This window comes from Scatophagus argus, chromosome 20, assembly GCF_020382885.2.
Source record: "Scatophagus argus isolate fScaArg1 chromosome 20, fScaArg1.pri, whole genome shotgun sequence".
Taxonomy (NCBI): Eukaryota; Metazoa; Chordata; class Actinopteri; family Scatophagidae; genus Scatophagus; species Scatophagus argus.
Window position 1 is genome coordinate 2125596 of NC_058512.1, and position 15611 is coordinate 2141206.

Here is a 15611-nt window from a genome sequence, read left to right on the forward strand (position 1 = left end):
CACACCGGGATACCCGTTACCACCGCTGAAGAAGGCCATTCATTCGCTGCCTCAGTTTAGGGCGAGCGAATCGGAAAAGGAGGGCAACGTTTGTGAAAGCCTTTGTCCTGTATCTGTGTCTACTCTGACACGCCAGCTGCGTCGTCCTCTCAGACTCAAACATAATAAACGTCAACACCATTCTGAACTGTCCCAGCTCTGTTGCCATAGCTCCGCTAAAGCCACTCTCCTTCCTCTCATCCCGGCCTCAAGTGTCTGGATTCACTCTTTGGGAGCTGTGAGGTTTCCACTCTCCTTGGTAATTAATTCCAAATAAACAGTAACTAGCCCACTTGGCTGGGAAACGCCGCCGCCGTCTCCTTCTAATCCACAGTGTCCAATTACAGAGGGAGACAGATGGCCTGTTTGGTCTAATGTAACCAGTTTAGAATACCTGTACGTCTGGCCCGGCTTCTGTCTCCCGCGCTGGCCCGTCTGCAGGGGTCTGTGATTACATTAGTCCTAACCTGCAGAGCTGAGGGCGACAAGCAGCGGGGGGGTGAGGGGGTGATGGAGTTCAGGCCGAGACAGACTCTGTAGCCACAGGTGACCCGACAGCCGCGAGGTGGCTTCTTCACATGAAACATTTGCACATGATCATGTTATATTACGCTCACGCACGTCAGCGATGGCTCATCGCAGATTAAACAGCAGGTTTTCCTCTTGAGAAACGCTAGCCGCTCACTGGATACTGTGTGTGAACACCTGGCCAAGAGGCCTCCAGACAATGAGGCAGTGAGAGTGAAGATCGAGTTCAGCGTCTTGAATTTACAGGGTTTCCTTTCCTGGTTTCAGCCTGGTCACATCAGAAAGCGGAACAGCAAAATGAATCTGCACGTATTAAGATATTTGCTCCTAAAAGCTTGGGGACTGTGGGCTTATTCCCAGGTCTGGCTGGTGAGCTGCCGTGGCCAATGAGCTTACGGCTAACTTGACTATAACTCTGCTTTCTCTCTACAGTTATGAATGCTGGCCTTTAGTAATTTTTTCACCACTGCACACCATTTCACTCAATAAAAAGTCACTGAAGCGGGAAAAATAAAGATCTCCAAGCTAACGACCTTGCTAATAGTCAGTGAGCAAACTCTTTGGGCTTGTTAGCTTAGCTTGGTTGCTAATGGGAAAACAGATTCACAGAGTTTATTCAAAAGTATTTTTACCATCTACTTCTTTCTTGATTTTTGTGCTGACAGAGGAGGGTGAATCTACCTGAATGGTGCCGCTCATAAGCTAACAAAAGCTAGCGCTGTCGAGACGGGTTGCAGTGGGATTTTCCAAAACTGATCACAAAATGATGAAACGGATTTACTTAGCCATTTTAAATGCTGGGCTGATCAGGCCTTTAGACTGAAGAAGACAGAAAAGTACTGTTTAACTCCCTCATTTGAGTTTGTTGACTTTATTCGTCATGGAGATAACATTCGTCTTCCTGACATGTGCCGTGTGTTCTTGAATAAGTGGCGGTACGTGAAGCTCACGGGCTGCTTACACCAAGAGGTGTGAAGAGGATGGGGAGCAGATTTCTGCTCTTCTCCGGGATTCTGCACTTCAAATGGAAACTACTGCCAGAGAGACAAGCCGTTGCTGTTGCTTATCAGCATTTAAATATCATGGCAGCTCTAAGGTAGCAGCAATGACAAAAACAGGAACAAAATGCAATCATGCTCAAACACATCAATTTGAAGCCTCACAATCTGCCAAACAAGATTGTTCTCAGACACATTTGAGTCTCTTGGATGGTAAACATCTGCCTCCCCTCGCAGGCACGGACCCAGCAGACCCGTGGCATTACCAGTCGTAGCTGTAGGCTTACAGACAGCGGTGGCTCTTTGTGCATTTATTCTCCAGCTGGGAGGTGTGAGGATTAGCATAGCGAGAAAGAACATGGCTCTCAAAGGGTTTATCGTCCTTAATCAAAGTTACTGTGGTACCACAGCGCCGTCGATGAGTGCTTGAAGCGTTTCGGACACCCTTCCATTTGAACACGGCGCAGCAGGACAAACAGCTCCAGATGGTGTGGCTGGAGACAGTGCATGCACAGACCTGGGGGGGGGTGGGGGTCTGACAGGCAGGAATGCTGGCCTGGGATGGGAAGGTCACGGCTCCAGCACCTGCTATCTACTGGGCTCTGCTTGGGCTCCGTACTGCTAAGCCCTGCTGCTCTTTCCCACAGCTGAGGCCCAGATTGAACCGCCGTGGACGAGATCAAAGGCCTGAAGGGCACTGGCTGAAGAGGAGAGGGCAACAGCCAGCCCTTCACATATACCAGGAGGATGTGTTTTTTCCCCTCACACCTTCAAAGATGTGAGGAGAAATGCTTCAGCTGTGCACCGTGGCATCTTTCAAAGCTGTGTGGAGCTCTGCACTTTCCATATCAGCTGTGAACCAAACACTCCAGTGCATACCGCTGCCGCAGCCAAACATGCAGAGTATTTTATGCATTTCAACAGGATGGTGAATTTGTGTATTCTTACTCGAGAATACATGAATGAACAGTAGGTAGTTCCTGCAGCTAGAGGTCTCTCAGTCAAAACAAAAGTCCTGCGTTAACGCTGTTGTCAAGTAGCAAGCAATCAGAGTTGCTGTCTTCATGTGGTCACGAATGAGGTAACATTTTAAAGTTTATTCACATCAAGTTAAGTCACAGTCGATGACTTCTTTAGTCTCCGACTCTCCTAGAAGTTATAGTGACAAGAAGTTAAACGCACCATTAGTGTGAACAAAAGCACAGATTCCTCTAGATTTGCACATTGTTAGAAAAATGTGGAATAGACGTTCTGAAATGGAAATAACCCCTTTAGCAAACTCTCTTTGCTCAGACTTGACTCGAGTTTCCCGATTTCTGAACAAGTGCCTGCAGATTCTGCTTTCTAGAAAACAACGACACGTCAGGTCTTGACCGACACACTGACCTGATACTCGGGCAAAGTCAGAAACATGTGAACCGGTTCAGACAGGATCCCGCTCACGACACTGACCTTCAAAGACACCACCCAGGTGTACCTGACAAACCTCCTCTGTGTAGGCCTACCACCTGTGATGGACGTATGTTTAGTCCTTAAACAGAAAAACCTAGATTACCACATCATGCTGCTGTCACTCTCCGCCGTGTTGACTTCACTGGTTTTCATTAAGATCACATTCCTTCTGACAATTTGACGTCTTAATTGAAGTTTGTCCGATTGCTTAAAAAACTGTTTTGTTTGTTTGAAGTGCCTTCCCTTCTTGCTCTCCTGCAAGATGAATTTAAAAGCTTAAATGCTGAACATAAAACAACCGGCGCCCCATGTTTCCATGCATCAGTACGATTACACAAGACATTGCATAACGCACTCGCTGACCTTCCACAGCGTCGGTGTATCAACAAGTTCCTCCAAAAATGCAAATGTTCTTCTGAACTGTAGACTTCTGTGAGTGCAAAGTGCATGCATCCAGAGTCATTACTTCTACTGCTGTCCAGCCCACAGTAGTACCTGAGGTATGTAACCTGGGAGCCTCAGGTGAAGAAGATTCAAAGGGATTTATAGCCAGGAAACAAGTGGCTGGCTCTCCGTCATTGGGTACCCAAAAGCAAACTTGGGACACATTTGTTTGTATGCAAGGCTTTGACTCATAATCATGTTTGCTGCCTGCTGTTTTAAGCTGATGCAGTTCTCTTGTTACTCTCTTTTCTGACATTTGGCTGTTCATCAGCAGAAATCTCCCAAATACTTACAATTTTTAAAGATTAATGACTTCTTTAAACCTGCCAATATTTTTTAAACTGCCACTTAATCAAATGACTTTGGAATGTGACAGGGTTATTTATAATGCTAAAATCACTGAGAATACACACCAAACTCTGATAAACCACTGTACACAACCTGCCCTGAAACAAATGGCGAATACACGAAGTTAGCGAATAGCTGGTGAAGAAAGTCAAACACATAGCAAGCTAAAGACCCAGGTATTGTCCTTCACGGTTAAATTAGACGAGAGCTAAAAAGAGTTGTTATTCCTCAGTAATAACTCCAAACCACGACAACAAAACTTAAAAGCTGGTGTGGTGGTTGTTTTTCTGCCCACTGGTGGCCAAAAATCAACATAATCAACAGGGGGGGTTGATTTCTAAAAGGAAAAAATTGAGTGGTATCGCTAATTTATTGTCTCCACAAAGTTTTGCGTAGCTGCGACCATTTAAATATCCTGAAGGTGAACTCATTTCAAACAGGACTTTGTTCTCTTTAGAGTACAACTGACTGATGAATCACTACTCAATTAATAAAACTGGTCGCCAGCAGATAATTTCGTCTTTGCAGACACTTTTTCATTGTAATGGCAGCGCAGGGAGATTTCATTAAGGACAACTAATACACACGGCAGAATAGGGTGACTTATTCCCCCATAAAACATATTGTTACTTCAGGACATACGTACAGTTACAAGCTACTAAAAGAATAGGTCTAGAAGAGGGTTACAGCACACCATCAAGACTGCTGTCAAACCTTCAACGTGTCTCATGTGGATGTCCTTGATGTGCCCGGGTATTATACAAAAATTCACCTTCTTCTGTCGGGAGTGAAGGACGTGCAGGCCATGAAATGGAGACAGAAGGCGCATTACGATGTAACGAAGCAGAGTAATAACCGCGAGCCTTGTAGCTTCCTGCACTGTGACTACAGCCCCATTATCATTTGTCCTCATTAGCTTGCTGTCATTTATTAGTTGTGGGCAGTTGAAGCGGAGGAGGCTAAATCACGACGTAATTCACTCTTGATGGATTTCATAATGTCCGGGATAGAGACAAGAAGTCCTTAAGTGTGCTGTGCAGTCTCATCCACAACCAAGCAGGAGCTCTTGGCTTTACTCAACTGGCCTAAGTGATTGGCTATTGATTCTTTATACACTTAATCCATTTCCCTGCTGTCTGTCCTGCTGACAGAGGACAGTACAGGACCAAAGCTGCGTCCCTTAAAGGTGACCCAGCTACCTGCTGAACTCAGGAGTTAAGGCCTCAGTATGCTTCAAACAGATCTCTCCAATCAGAGATGGGAAAGTTTGGGGAACTCTGTAACAATTTGACTCGGACACAATGAGATTAGTTGTGGAGGTCACTAATTAGAAGGTATCTGAACATAAGGTACTGGACAAATTAAAGCCTGGCATCACCACAGCTGCAATTCATTCAGTGGGGGACGTCCATTAAGACGTATCTCTCTGAAACATAATCTCACAGTAATGCCAGGGGGGAAAATAAAGTGCTGACGTGGAGGCCAGTGGCTACAGTGGCTCCATGAGTATCCATCTGATAGCCGTTCAGATACCTCTGTCTGGACCAGCTGACAGACCGACATCAACATCTGATCATCTGATCATTGATCAGACCATAATGATCGACTTACTACCTGAAACGGTTCAGTTTAGCTAAAGCTAAAGGCTGAAACAGCAATGAAGACATTATTTTATTAATACGACTGCATGTTTACTGTGACTGGATGGCTTTCGTGTATCACATTTAAGCCAAACCACATTATGGCCCCTACTAGCCTCTCACCAAAATACAATATCATACTAACCTCTTTTTATAATAATCTCTCACAATATGGAATAAATTCATCCAGACATGACATGGAAATATTTCATAAAGTCCAACTAGGAGGTTAGATAACAACTGCCTTCCATGTAACTCGATGCTTAATATTCTTTCAGCTTGAGGTGAAGTATTTCTGAGGTTTCTCTTTCGAGTTCAACCTTCACGGTCTTAGTTGTAGTCTTGAGATAAATTTATTATTTACACTAGTTTCCTTCTGTGCGTTCACTTTCTGAGAAATAGCATTCATTCCTGGTCAGTCGTGTCCAAGTGCTGTGGTATTGGACATGTCATGGGCAGACCTTGCTTGGACCTCATATTTGGCAAGACGGAGAGGAGTGAATATGTTATAGTTAATGACCCGGCAGGCGGGCAGCAGCTTGTCCGGCTCCTGACCGGCACCCCCAGCACTGACCTGACATTTTCAAGGTGTGCCTGAGTCGCCTTAACAAAGATCCACAAACATAAGCACTGCGAAGACGGTAAGGCTAGAGGAAAAATATGGATTCTTTCTTTTTTTGATTTTGGGGTGAACTGTCCCTTTAACATGATTTCAGCACCTATTCAGCACCAACGCAGAGACAACAAGCTGGTAGGAGCTGAGGATACCTGCAGCAGAGACAAGCTGCTCCGTCCTCGGACGTCTCTGAGAGACAAACCATTAACCCTGAAAACCCGCTGTGCCTGTGCAAACCATCTCCACTCTGATCTCGCAAACTCATGGCGCTCTGTTCCTCTGCATGTCCTGTCCGTCACCGCCCGGGGAGGGAGGACTCATGGCCACAGTTCAGAGGTCAGGCACGTGGGACGTCTCTGCTGCTCGTCCAACACGTGAGCCACAGAGGACCACTGAAAGCTGCAGAGTGCAACGGAAGAGGGGAAAGATAAACGCAAATATGCACGCTTTTGTGGACGCCTGTCAGCTAACAAGAGGAAATCTGAGAAGACAGACGACAGGAGAAAATAATCCCTGACACAAAACAAGTGTTGGTTGAATTTCTAAGAGATGAGAAGGATTATCTGGCTATATTTAGCCCGTAACCACAAGGGCAGAGGGAGACAGTGGCTGTCGAACAGCACCATAATGCTATTACCATTCCATCTCATCCCCGGCGGTCACATGACCAGCAGCAAAGAGTGGTATTTCCTGCCCCGAGCTGGGCACAGTGACACCGGGGAAGTGGTCTCCAGGCGGTACTACGCCGTCTTGTCCTTCTCTCTGGTCTCCCCTTTAACCGTCAATTAATGATTTATGCGGCAAGCAACGTCCTCATGAAAACCTGCTTTCTCTGCGGAGTCAGAGTATTTTCACCAGAAGAAATATTTTCAGCATTTCTCTCAGTAATACATCAGTGGCACATTTCAACCTGACTTGGACCCAGAAGCACATACAATCAGTTAGATCACCGCATCACCTGTTTTAGATTTGCGGCAGCTCGGGCCGAGCCGAGCTCATAATGTAACATTAACTCTCCTTCCTGTTCCATATGAAAATTTAAGCATAATCCCAGAAGTGCAGTAAAAAACGGTGTGCTGGCCGAATGCAGCTCCCGGTCACACACATGGCGGCGGCAGATCGTTTACCCCAAAACCACCACAGTGAGGTAAAGTCTTTGGTTTAAACAGTTCCTTTTTACGAGCGCTGACTGCTCCAGCGGTGACCTGAACGGGACACGGTGCCAGATATTGTTGGAGGAGAAAAAAAAAAAAAAAAAAGTCTAAAAAAGGCAGCACTCTCATGTCTGTATGCTAAATATGAAACTACAGCCAGCAGATGTTAGCTTAGCTTAGCATAAAGTCTGCAAAGAGAGGGGAAAGAGCTAGCATAAAGGTAGGAGAGATCTGCCCAGCAACACCTCTGAAGCTCACTAATAAACACGAAACATTTCCACATTTCAGTTTTGATACTGACTAAACAAAGGAAATGCTATGAGGTGCTAATTAGCAAGCTTGACAGGAGCTCAATTTGAAACCCGATGTCACACGGCGGTGGCCAATCACACGTGTGCTCAACAGCGTTATCATTCAAGACATTACATTTCTAACCGGACACTACAAATAGCCTTTAGCCCACTACTATAACACTCACAATGGATGTTTTTCATGTTTTATGATAAGTGCTGGTTGACACGTTTGGTGTCAGACTGACACTGTGGTACAGGCCAAAGAAAGACATGTGCACAAACATTCAGAGGTCCACCAAAGCGCTCTGAGTTTCTATTGTTATGTTGCTTGGTAGCCTAAACAACATCGAGCTGCCGGGAGGCTGCACCGCCACAGGACGAGAAAGATCTTGTTGTGGTTGTTATGGAAGAGCAGGAGAGGTTGATGGACCAATCGCTGATGCTCTCCCAGGTGTGCACTAATCACCGCTACGCCCGACTGTCTCTGAATGAGGCCTAAGCTAAGCATCTCCTGGCAGGTAGCTGAGAGACGTATTGATCTTCTCGTCCGACTCAGACAGAATAAACAAATTTCCCACAACTAGTCCTTTAATCTGGGGAGAACTGCTATTGTGAAGCGATGATTCATCAGCCGAAAGCCGAATCGGAGAGGATGAACCGGACTATTCATTAACCTCCTGTTGTATATAATTAGCTTAATACCACGTTTATGTTATCTTAATGCTGGGCTGATGAGTGTGTCCAGTATAAAGAGTGCTTTAAAACTGAACAGGAACAGCAGATGTGTTGGATATGAGACCAAGGCTGTCTCTGAGATCACCACCACTACTGAGCGCACTTTATTTAGTTTCATTTTATTTGAGAGCCCAAATTCTTCTTTTTGCGGGCATGTGAGAAAGAGAGAGCTACATAGTAAAGTCCTGAATCAAACCTGAGAGACTGCAGTTCTGTGGTGTGGATCTTAGCCAGTAGACCACCGGACGCTTTTAAACGTCCAGATTTTAAGTGGAAAGTATACGTGCCATATAGGACCCTCAAAACCCATAGCAGGTCCACTATGCTTTCCCAATAATCCCAAAATGCTCTATTAACAAATATGAAATTACAAATGAATGACACTTTACCTCAATAACTGGAACATTTAGTATCAACATGGATGAGTGAGGTGAAATCTGTATTTTGTGTAACAATTATAATGCTTCTTTGATGTGTGGTACAAATCTGAATTATGCATGTACACCATATAGACAAAAGTATCCAGACACTCCTCTTTATGGGGCTGTCTCTCAGGATCTGGACTCGGCCCCTGACCTCCAGTGAAGGGAAATCTTAATGCTTCAGCATACCAAGACATTTTGGACAATGCTATGCTTCCAACTTTGTGGCAACAGTTTGGTGAAGGCCCTTTTCTATTCCAGCATGACTGTGCCCCAGTGCACAAAGCAAAGCTCCATAAAGACATGGTTGGATGAGTTTGGTGTGGAAGAACTTGACTGGCCCACACAGAGCCCTGACCTCAACCCCATCCAACACCTTTGGGATGAACTGGAACGGAGATTGTGAGCCAGGCCTTTTGGTCCAACATCAGTGTGTGACCTCACAAATGCTCTACTGCATGAATGGGCACAAATTCCCACAGAAACACTCCAACATGTTGTGGAAAGTCTTCACAGAAGAGTGGAAGCTGTTAGAGCTGCAAAGCTGTCTGTGTGTTTACAATGAGACGCCATTAAAGTCCCTGTTGGTGTGATGGGCAGCTGTCCCAATACCTTTGTCCATATAGCGTATTATCTAATAAAAAAGCAAGTGTCACACAGTGTAAAAGCACTCAAGAGAGATTCAAGGATCTACCTGAAGAAGACATGTTGGGCTACCCTGCATTTGCTTTCCTCTCGCTCATTTCCATCATGATCTGCATCGTGTGCCAACTTTTCTTTCCTCGGACATTTTGCAGGACTGCAGCCACTTGGACTGAGACGACAGCAGGAGAGGAGGGACTACAGGGTAAGATGTCAATACCACAGTGCAGAAATACTCTGTCAGTTAGCATCAAAATATACTTAAAGTACCAAAGGTAAAAGTACTCATACCTCAGAATACCTCAAGAATATTACTGGATAATAATCCTGTGATCCTCACTTTAATACTGAAGCTGGTAAAGGTGGTTTAACTCGTTTATACAGCTGATCTTCAGGTGTACTTTCCCTTAGGAATCAATAACGCTTCATTTGAATCTATAATATTCCATCATAAGTCATTTGGGGATTAGATTTTGTATTGTTAAATTAAATATGGAAAGTAACTAAAGTTGTCAAATAAATGCAGTAGAGTTAAAAGTACTACAACTATAATACTTCAGAGTTGTAGTAGAGTAGAAGCAGGAAGTAGAAGAGAGCGACAATACGCAAGAAAAAATACCTGCACAAATACCTGTACTGGGCTGGTGTGATATACTGACCAGTATATTAATCTAATCTGAAATAGAATCACTACAGATCGCTTGGAACTTTTTATTTTTTAGGCAACGTCTCACATTTAAGCTTCAGGCGACAGAAACAGAACGGCTTAGAAAAGTTAGCGGCGGTAACACGTAATTAAATCATGAGCAGAGTCCTAACGGCGGCGAGTGACCGGTGCAGCTGTTCCAGCCTTTCCATCACAGATTACAGGGATCGTCTGCGCTCGGGTCGGCATCCTCAGTCCAGATGTTCAGAAGGGGTTTGAAGTGGCAGGAGAGCGGACAGGCAGGATGCTGTATGACCGGTTTCTCAGGCACACGGCCTGAGCAGGACCCGACCTGCGACCTCGCGACCTCACCTCTTGGCCTTCTTCTCCTTCATGATCTTCTTGCTCTCCTCTCTCCTTCGTTTGTTGACGGGGTTGCGTGGGTCGTAGATCTCGAACGTGTCCTCGTCGTGCACGTTGGCATCCTTGACTTTTCTGGTTTGCTCATCAAACTGCAGCACATGGGCCATCCTAAATCAGATGGAGAGAGGGTGGAGACAGTTCAAAGCAAAGCGGCGGAGGATCCGCTAAATCACAGCCCTGCATGCAGAACCCTGACGGAGACGCTCGGCCCTCCACGCTTCGAGCCTTCTCGTCTCAATACTGCGATAGAACAAACTGCTGGTCACAAATATCATTATCGCAATAACGGCAAAAAAACAACCTCGAGTCACAGTTTCGAAAAAGATGAAAACAAAAGCGGCAGGTAAATGAGAAGAACAGAGAAAAGTTCACAAACACAAAGAGATGAAAACAAATCAGACACTGTGGAGGATTGTTACAGTGATACTCGGTCATGCATTAACATAGTTTATACACAGAGAGGTGCAAACACAAACATCAACGACATCAACGACTTCAACGACTTCAACGACTTCAACGTCCAGTCTTTACTTTTAGTTTCATTCTCCTCAAACTCCTGAGGAAAAGCTTGCAGGAAGAGCTTGCCTTTCAGCCTGTGCATTTGCCTGTTTCGCTCTCCAGACTGGCTGTTCACGTGCGAGTCAAGTAGGTTCGCTCCAACGTGATTGGTCAGTTCCACCTGAACTCCACACAGAAACCAAAATCTTTTGCATCCATATGCGGCTTTCTTTATTATCCGACGCCATAAGATAAAATATCAGAAATAGTACAGGCAAACATGTTTTGTAATAAATTGCCCTCAAGCAGACAGAACGGCATTAGCGCCAGGTGAATTTGAGTCCCATATTCACTTTTGGCTCTGTTTTGTTCTCCACCAACTCGTGAGGAAAACATCTGGCTCCTCAGCTGCTAAATGCTTAAAGTAAAGCAAAGGGCCGCTTTGTTCACCAGAGGAACGTTTAGCAGGTTTCCAACAGCTGCTCTCGCTAAAAAGAGTCGAGGTGCAACATTAGGTTCATGTTTTTTCTTAGCAGTTCAACAGTCCTGATAGCAAGTCCCCAGAGGACGGACGCTCATGTGTCTTTCATTTCCCCAGTTTCTCTCCCCCCAAAGTCAGATTAAAGAATCAGGACATTCCTCACAGGAGATATCAGCGTCAGGCACTGCACAAACGCAACACGTTTCCCCCCGCTGACAGGAGCTCTACAGACGCTATCAGTAAATCTCAACAACAAAGCTGCAGTGACTAATCAATTGCCACGATCCATTTTTAGCCACGCTGGAGGCTGAAAAGACTCAACCAGCTACGTTCATCTCTGAGTGGAGACTTAAGGACCAGAAATAACTGAAAAATGTTGGATCCTGTTGAGGACAGGGAAAACGTTTTAGTCACGGTAGCAGCGTGTCGGTCTGTTGGCCGGTCAGTCAGTCAGTCAGTCAGTCCACCACTTCAGTCCAAATACAACATAAAACATCCAGTAGAACATATAAACATGCTGAGGAATATCTCAACAAGCACAGGAATCCATGAGAATTCATATGTCAAAATGTCAGTCAGTCCAACACTTCATGACAAAATACCTGCAAAACTGACGTTCACCTCAGCCTCAGCTGCACTTTGTGTTTGATGAGTGATGACGGAGGATTTTAAGAGGAACAAAAAGTTGTCATTTTCAAGTGCAGTCACAAAACTCGATCCAAATGAGCTGCGAATGTGGATTTGTGCCGTAACACATCAGAAAGTGGGCAACACGACCATAAACTACATTATCAACATGGCTGCTGAATGTAATGCCAATGTTAAGCAAAGTCTGGACCTCATGTGTGAGGGATAACGTCGGTAAATTAGACCGGGACGCCCCATGACAGACAGAACTTCTGGGGTTGTTAACTGGCTCCATTTGTCCGACGGGCCTCGAACGCCTCTATCTGTCTGATGTCCACAGACTAAGCCAACGTGCTCAACAATAACAAAGCGTTCGCTCGTACCGTCCTTTTGTCACAAACTCTGAACCTCCCCTTTACAGCTGATGATCAGCAGGTCCTTCTTATCTGCCCGACAGAGGAAACATTTACATGTCTGCATGCGTGTGTGTGTGTGTGTTGTGCTCACTAGCATGAGTGTGTGTGTATTTCAAACTCCTAAATAAAGAAACTGTATATTCTCTGGGGTGTATTTTAAAATATTTTGCATTTGATGCCTTGTCTGCTGTGTGTAGTGTGCGGTATGTGTCTCTGGCTGAGGTTGTGTGTGTGTGTGTGTGTGTGTGTGTATGTGTGTGTGTGTGTGTGTGTGTGTGTGTGCATGTGCTCTCTCTCCAGCGTTCATTTGAAATCGGCAGGAGTTGTGACAGCTCATCTAGAATGTCATGGCTAGACTCTGGCAGACCCTGAGGACTCCTGCAGTGCGAGCGGGCCGCCTCTGATAATTTGTCTAGCAGTCTCAGTGATGACAGCCCGCCGGCCGTACGGCCTCAGAGTCCTACGGCTCCGAGACGTGACGTGGAAACGCGGCGTTCAGGGCTTATCAAAACCACTCTGTGCCGCCGTGATGCGAGGCTACAGAAGCCTTTCCTCAATTTATTTTTCTTACTTTTTTTGGGGGGGGGGGGCTCAAGAAGGAGGTGGGAATTAAGGAGTACAGGAGGGACGGTGAGAGCAACGGCGGCCTCTTTGCATCGTGGACTGAGGCTGTGTGATAGCTGAGACCAAGAGGAGGCGGAGGAGGAGGAGGAGGAGGAGGAGGAGGAGGAGGAGGGGGCTGAAGAGGGAGAGTCAGAATTTGTAGACACAGACACAGATGGAATAGTTTACCTCCTCTGGCCCAGACTTGACTTCCAATGTCTGACCTGTTGTAACCCACATTCTGTTCGCAGGGCTCCCAGAGTGGCACAGACTTCCCACTGATGTTTTTCTAGGACTGCTTTGCTACCGCCGCTGTCCCTCCCTCCTCGCCATACCTGGCGGGGGCAGCACAGTGAGGTGTCTACAGCCGAGAGAGGCTCCCAAAGCCAGCCAAGGCTTCTCTCAAATTCATTAGGGCCCCCAAACACACACACACACACACACACACACACACACACACACACACACACACACACACAGACTGACTGCACTTCAAGGGGGTTTCTCGAGACTAATAGCAACTACAGATTTTGTTATTCTAAATCTCTCACACACAGACACTTTGCTCAAATTCAAACACATGGTATTCATTTCAAACCCCTACTCTGTGTAGTTAGACTTCGAGATCTTTGGTGAAAAACAGAATATGAGAGGAAAACACAGCGTCAGAGCTGATTTCCTGATGGCCAATCTGGTGGCTGCGGGTTGAAATCCCAACTTGACACACACACACGCATACAACTTGAACTTTCACACACATTTAACAGAACCTGAAGCAAACTCTGGATCTGACAAAGGTCAGTTCCATCATTCATGGTACAAAGAAGGATTTTCTGCTTTATTGTGTCGCTCTTGCTTTTATAATAAATGGTTTCTTTTACAATCCTGTGCTCACTGCGAGGTATCAATGGGAATAACACTGTGTAAACCCAGCAGAGGCTAATGAAAGGAGCCTTCTCGTGCCAACTTTGTCATGCTTGAACTCGAACCGTCCACAAAACACAGCATTTGCCAAACTGCTTCTTGAACTCTCCAGGAACACTCGGGACTGTGATGTGCTCACATGCTGCTCACGGCTGCTGCTAATATTTGCTAGAGCGAATAGCGTCGGTGATTTAGAGCTTAGCACGGCTGCTTCCACAGCAGCTACTTCACTTGGTCTCATACAGCGTTCGATTTAGAGTAGGAAACAAAATAAAAAAACATAACTTAGGCTGCTACAACACGACTGTAACTGCACATAATTACAACCCAAACGTTTTAACCGTCATGTATTTGTATTGTTCAGCTTGGCGTCGTTTTGTTTGTGTGTACACTCCTAACAGGCGTCGTCTTAAACGCGGCAGAGATAAAGCACCTTTTTTGTTTTTTTATGAGAATCACAAGAGAGTAAATTTGTCAGATCTCTCATGATGAAGGAAAACCCCTACAGCTGAAAGGTTATTCATTCAGCTTTTCTTTAAAACTCTGTTCCGTCTGTCTGTTCAAATACACTGACCCGAAGCTCAGTTTTAATGACGTCCGATTGGTCCAGTCCAGTTCTGGTTTAAGCCCCGCCCACTATGGCTGAGGATACAGAAAACTGAGCTGAACAGATGAGGTAAAGGTGATCCCGCTCAGCTTTTCTACAATAAATACTTTTAATTTGCGGTTTCTCCGCCGGCTGATGGTGGGAGCGGCCAGCAGCACACAGCCACACGCAAGGCAACATTAGCTTTTATTTGGAGTCACACTCAGTGTCTTTTTGCTCTGTTTTTGGTCTCCACTGCTGTTTAGCTGCTAAACTGTCCACTAACCATGTCTGTGGGCTGAGCAGGTCCTGGGTTTACCGGAGTGATGACACTGAACCAAAATGTAAAAGCACTCCAGTGGAGCTGGAGCTGTACATCAGAGCAGCTAGACAGCATCAGCTGACACCTGATGGACCAATCAGTGAAACTAACGATTCATCATATCAATTAACCTGCTGATTAATTCTCGTCAGTTTCCCAGAGCCCAAAGCGACGTCTTCAAATTGCTTCTTTTGGCCAAAGACTCTTCATTAATTGTCATAAATAACCGAGACAATGAATCGATCATCAAAACGGTTATCAGCTAATTTTCTGTCTGTTGATCGTCTAATCGATTAAGACCGTTAGCTGAGAACGTTTTGTTTTGATTCCACTGACCATCCACTGTCGTCATCTTCCTCCAGGTCTTCCACGTCCTCCTCCGGAGCTTCAGTGATGGCTGAAGACAGCTTGGACTTGAAACGGCTGAGGAGGGCCAGCGTCTACCAGAAAACATAAAACATAATCAATCATAGAGCACATGAGCACATTCAGGGAGGACGGAGTCACTCGCTCTTTTACCTGCTCCTCTCTGTTTGAGCCTTTCTTCCGTTTCTGCTTCCTGAGCTCTTCGTACTTCTTCCGACCCTCCAGGTACTCGGCCACGGCCTCGCTGGACGGCTTCTGATCCACTGCAGAGACACGGCAGACGTCGTGCTGATTAACTCTTCATTTACTTTTTAAATCTTTGGTGGCTCTCAAGACACAACAACCAGACTTTACAAATTAGTTTTAAAAATTCAACAACTCAAGTGACTGTCTGTCAGCAAAGCAAAA

At 45.6% G+C, this 15611-nt stretch overlaps 1 protein-coding gene across 2 annotated transcripts in view; it reads right to left on the bottom strand.

Moving 5' to 3' along the window:
* cwc27 (CWC27 spliceosome associated cyclophilin) overlaps positions 1 to 15611 on the bottom strand; it is a 68300-nt gene that overhangs the window by 32303 nt on the left and 20386 nt on the right. The window contains exons 12-14 of one of the 2 annotated variants that reach the window (XM_046375711.1): positions 15357 to 15466; positions 15174 to 15277; positions 10009 to 10488 (exon numbers count right to left, since the gene is read on the bottom strand). In XM_046375711.1, coding sequence (XP_046231667.1) covers positions 10326 to 10488; positions 15174 to 15277; positions 15357 to 15466 — 377 coding nt within the window. In that variant the 3' untranslated portion in view covers positions 10009 to 10325. Of the gene's footprint in view, positions 1 to 10008; positions 10489 to 15173; positions 15278 to 15356; positions 15467 to 15611 lie in introns of those variants that run through there. The other variant, XM_046375712.1, reaches the window with a different exon arrangement.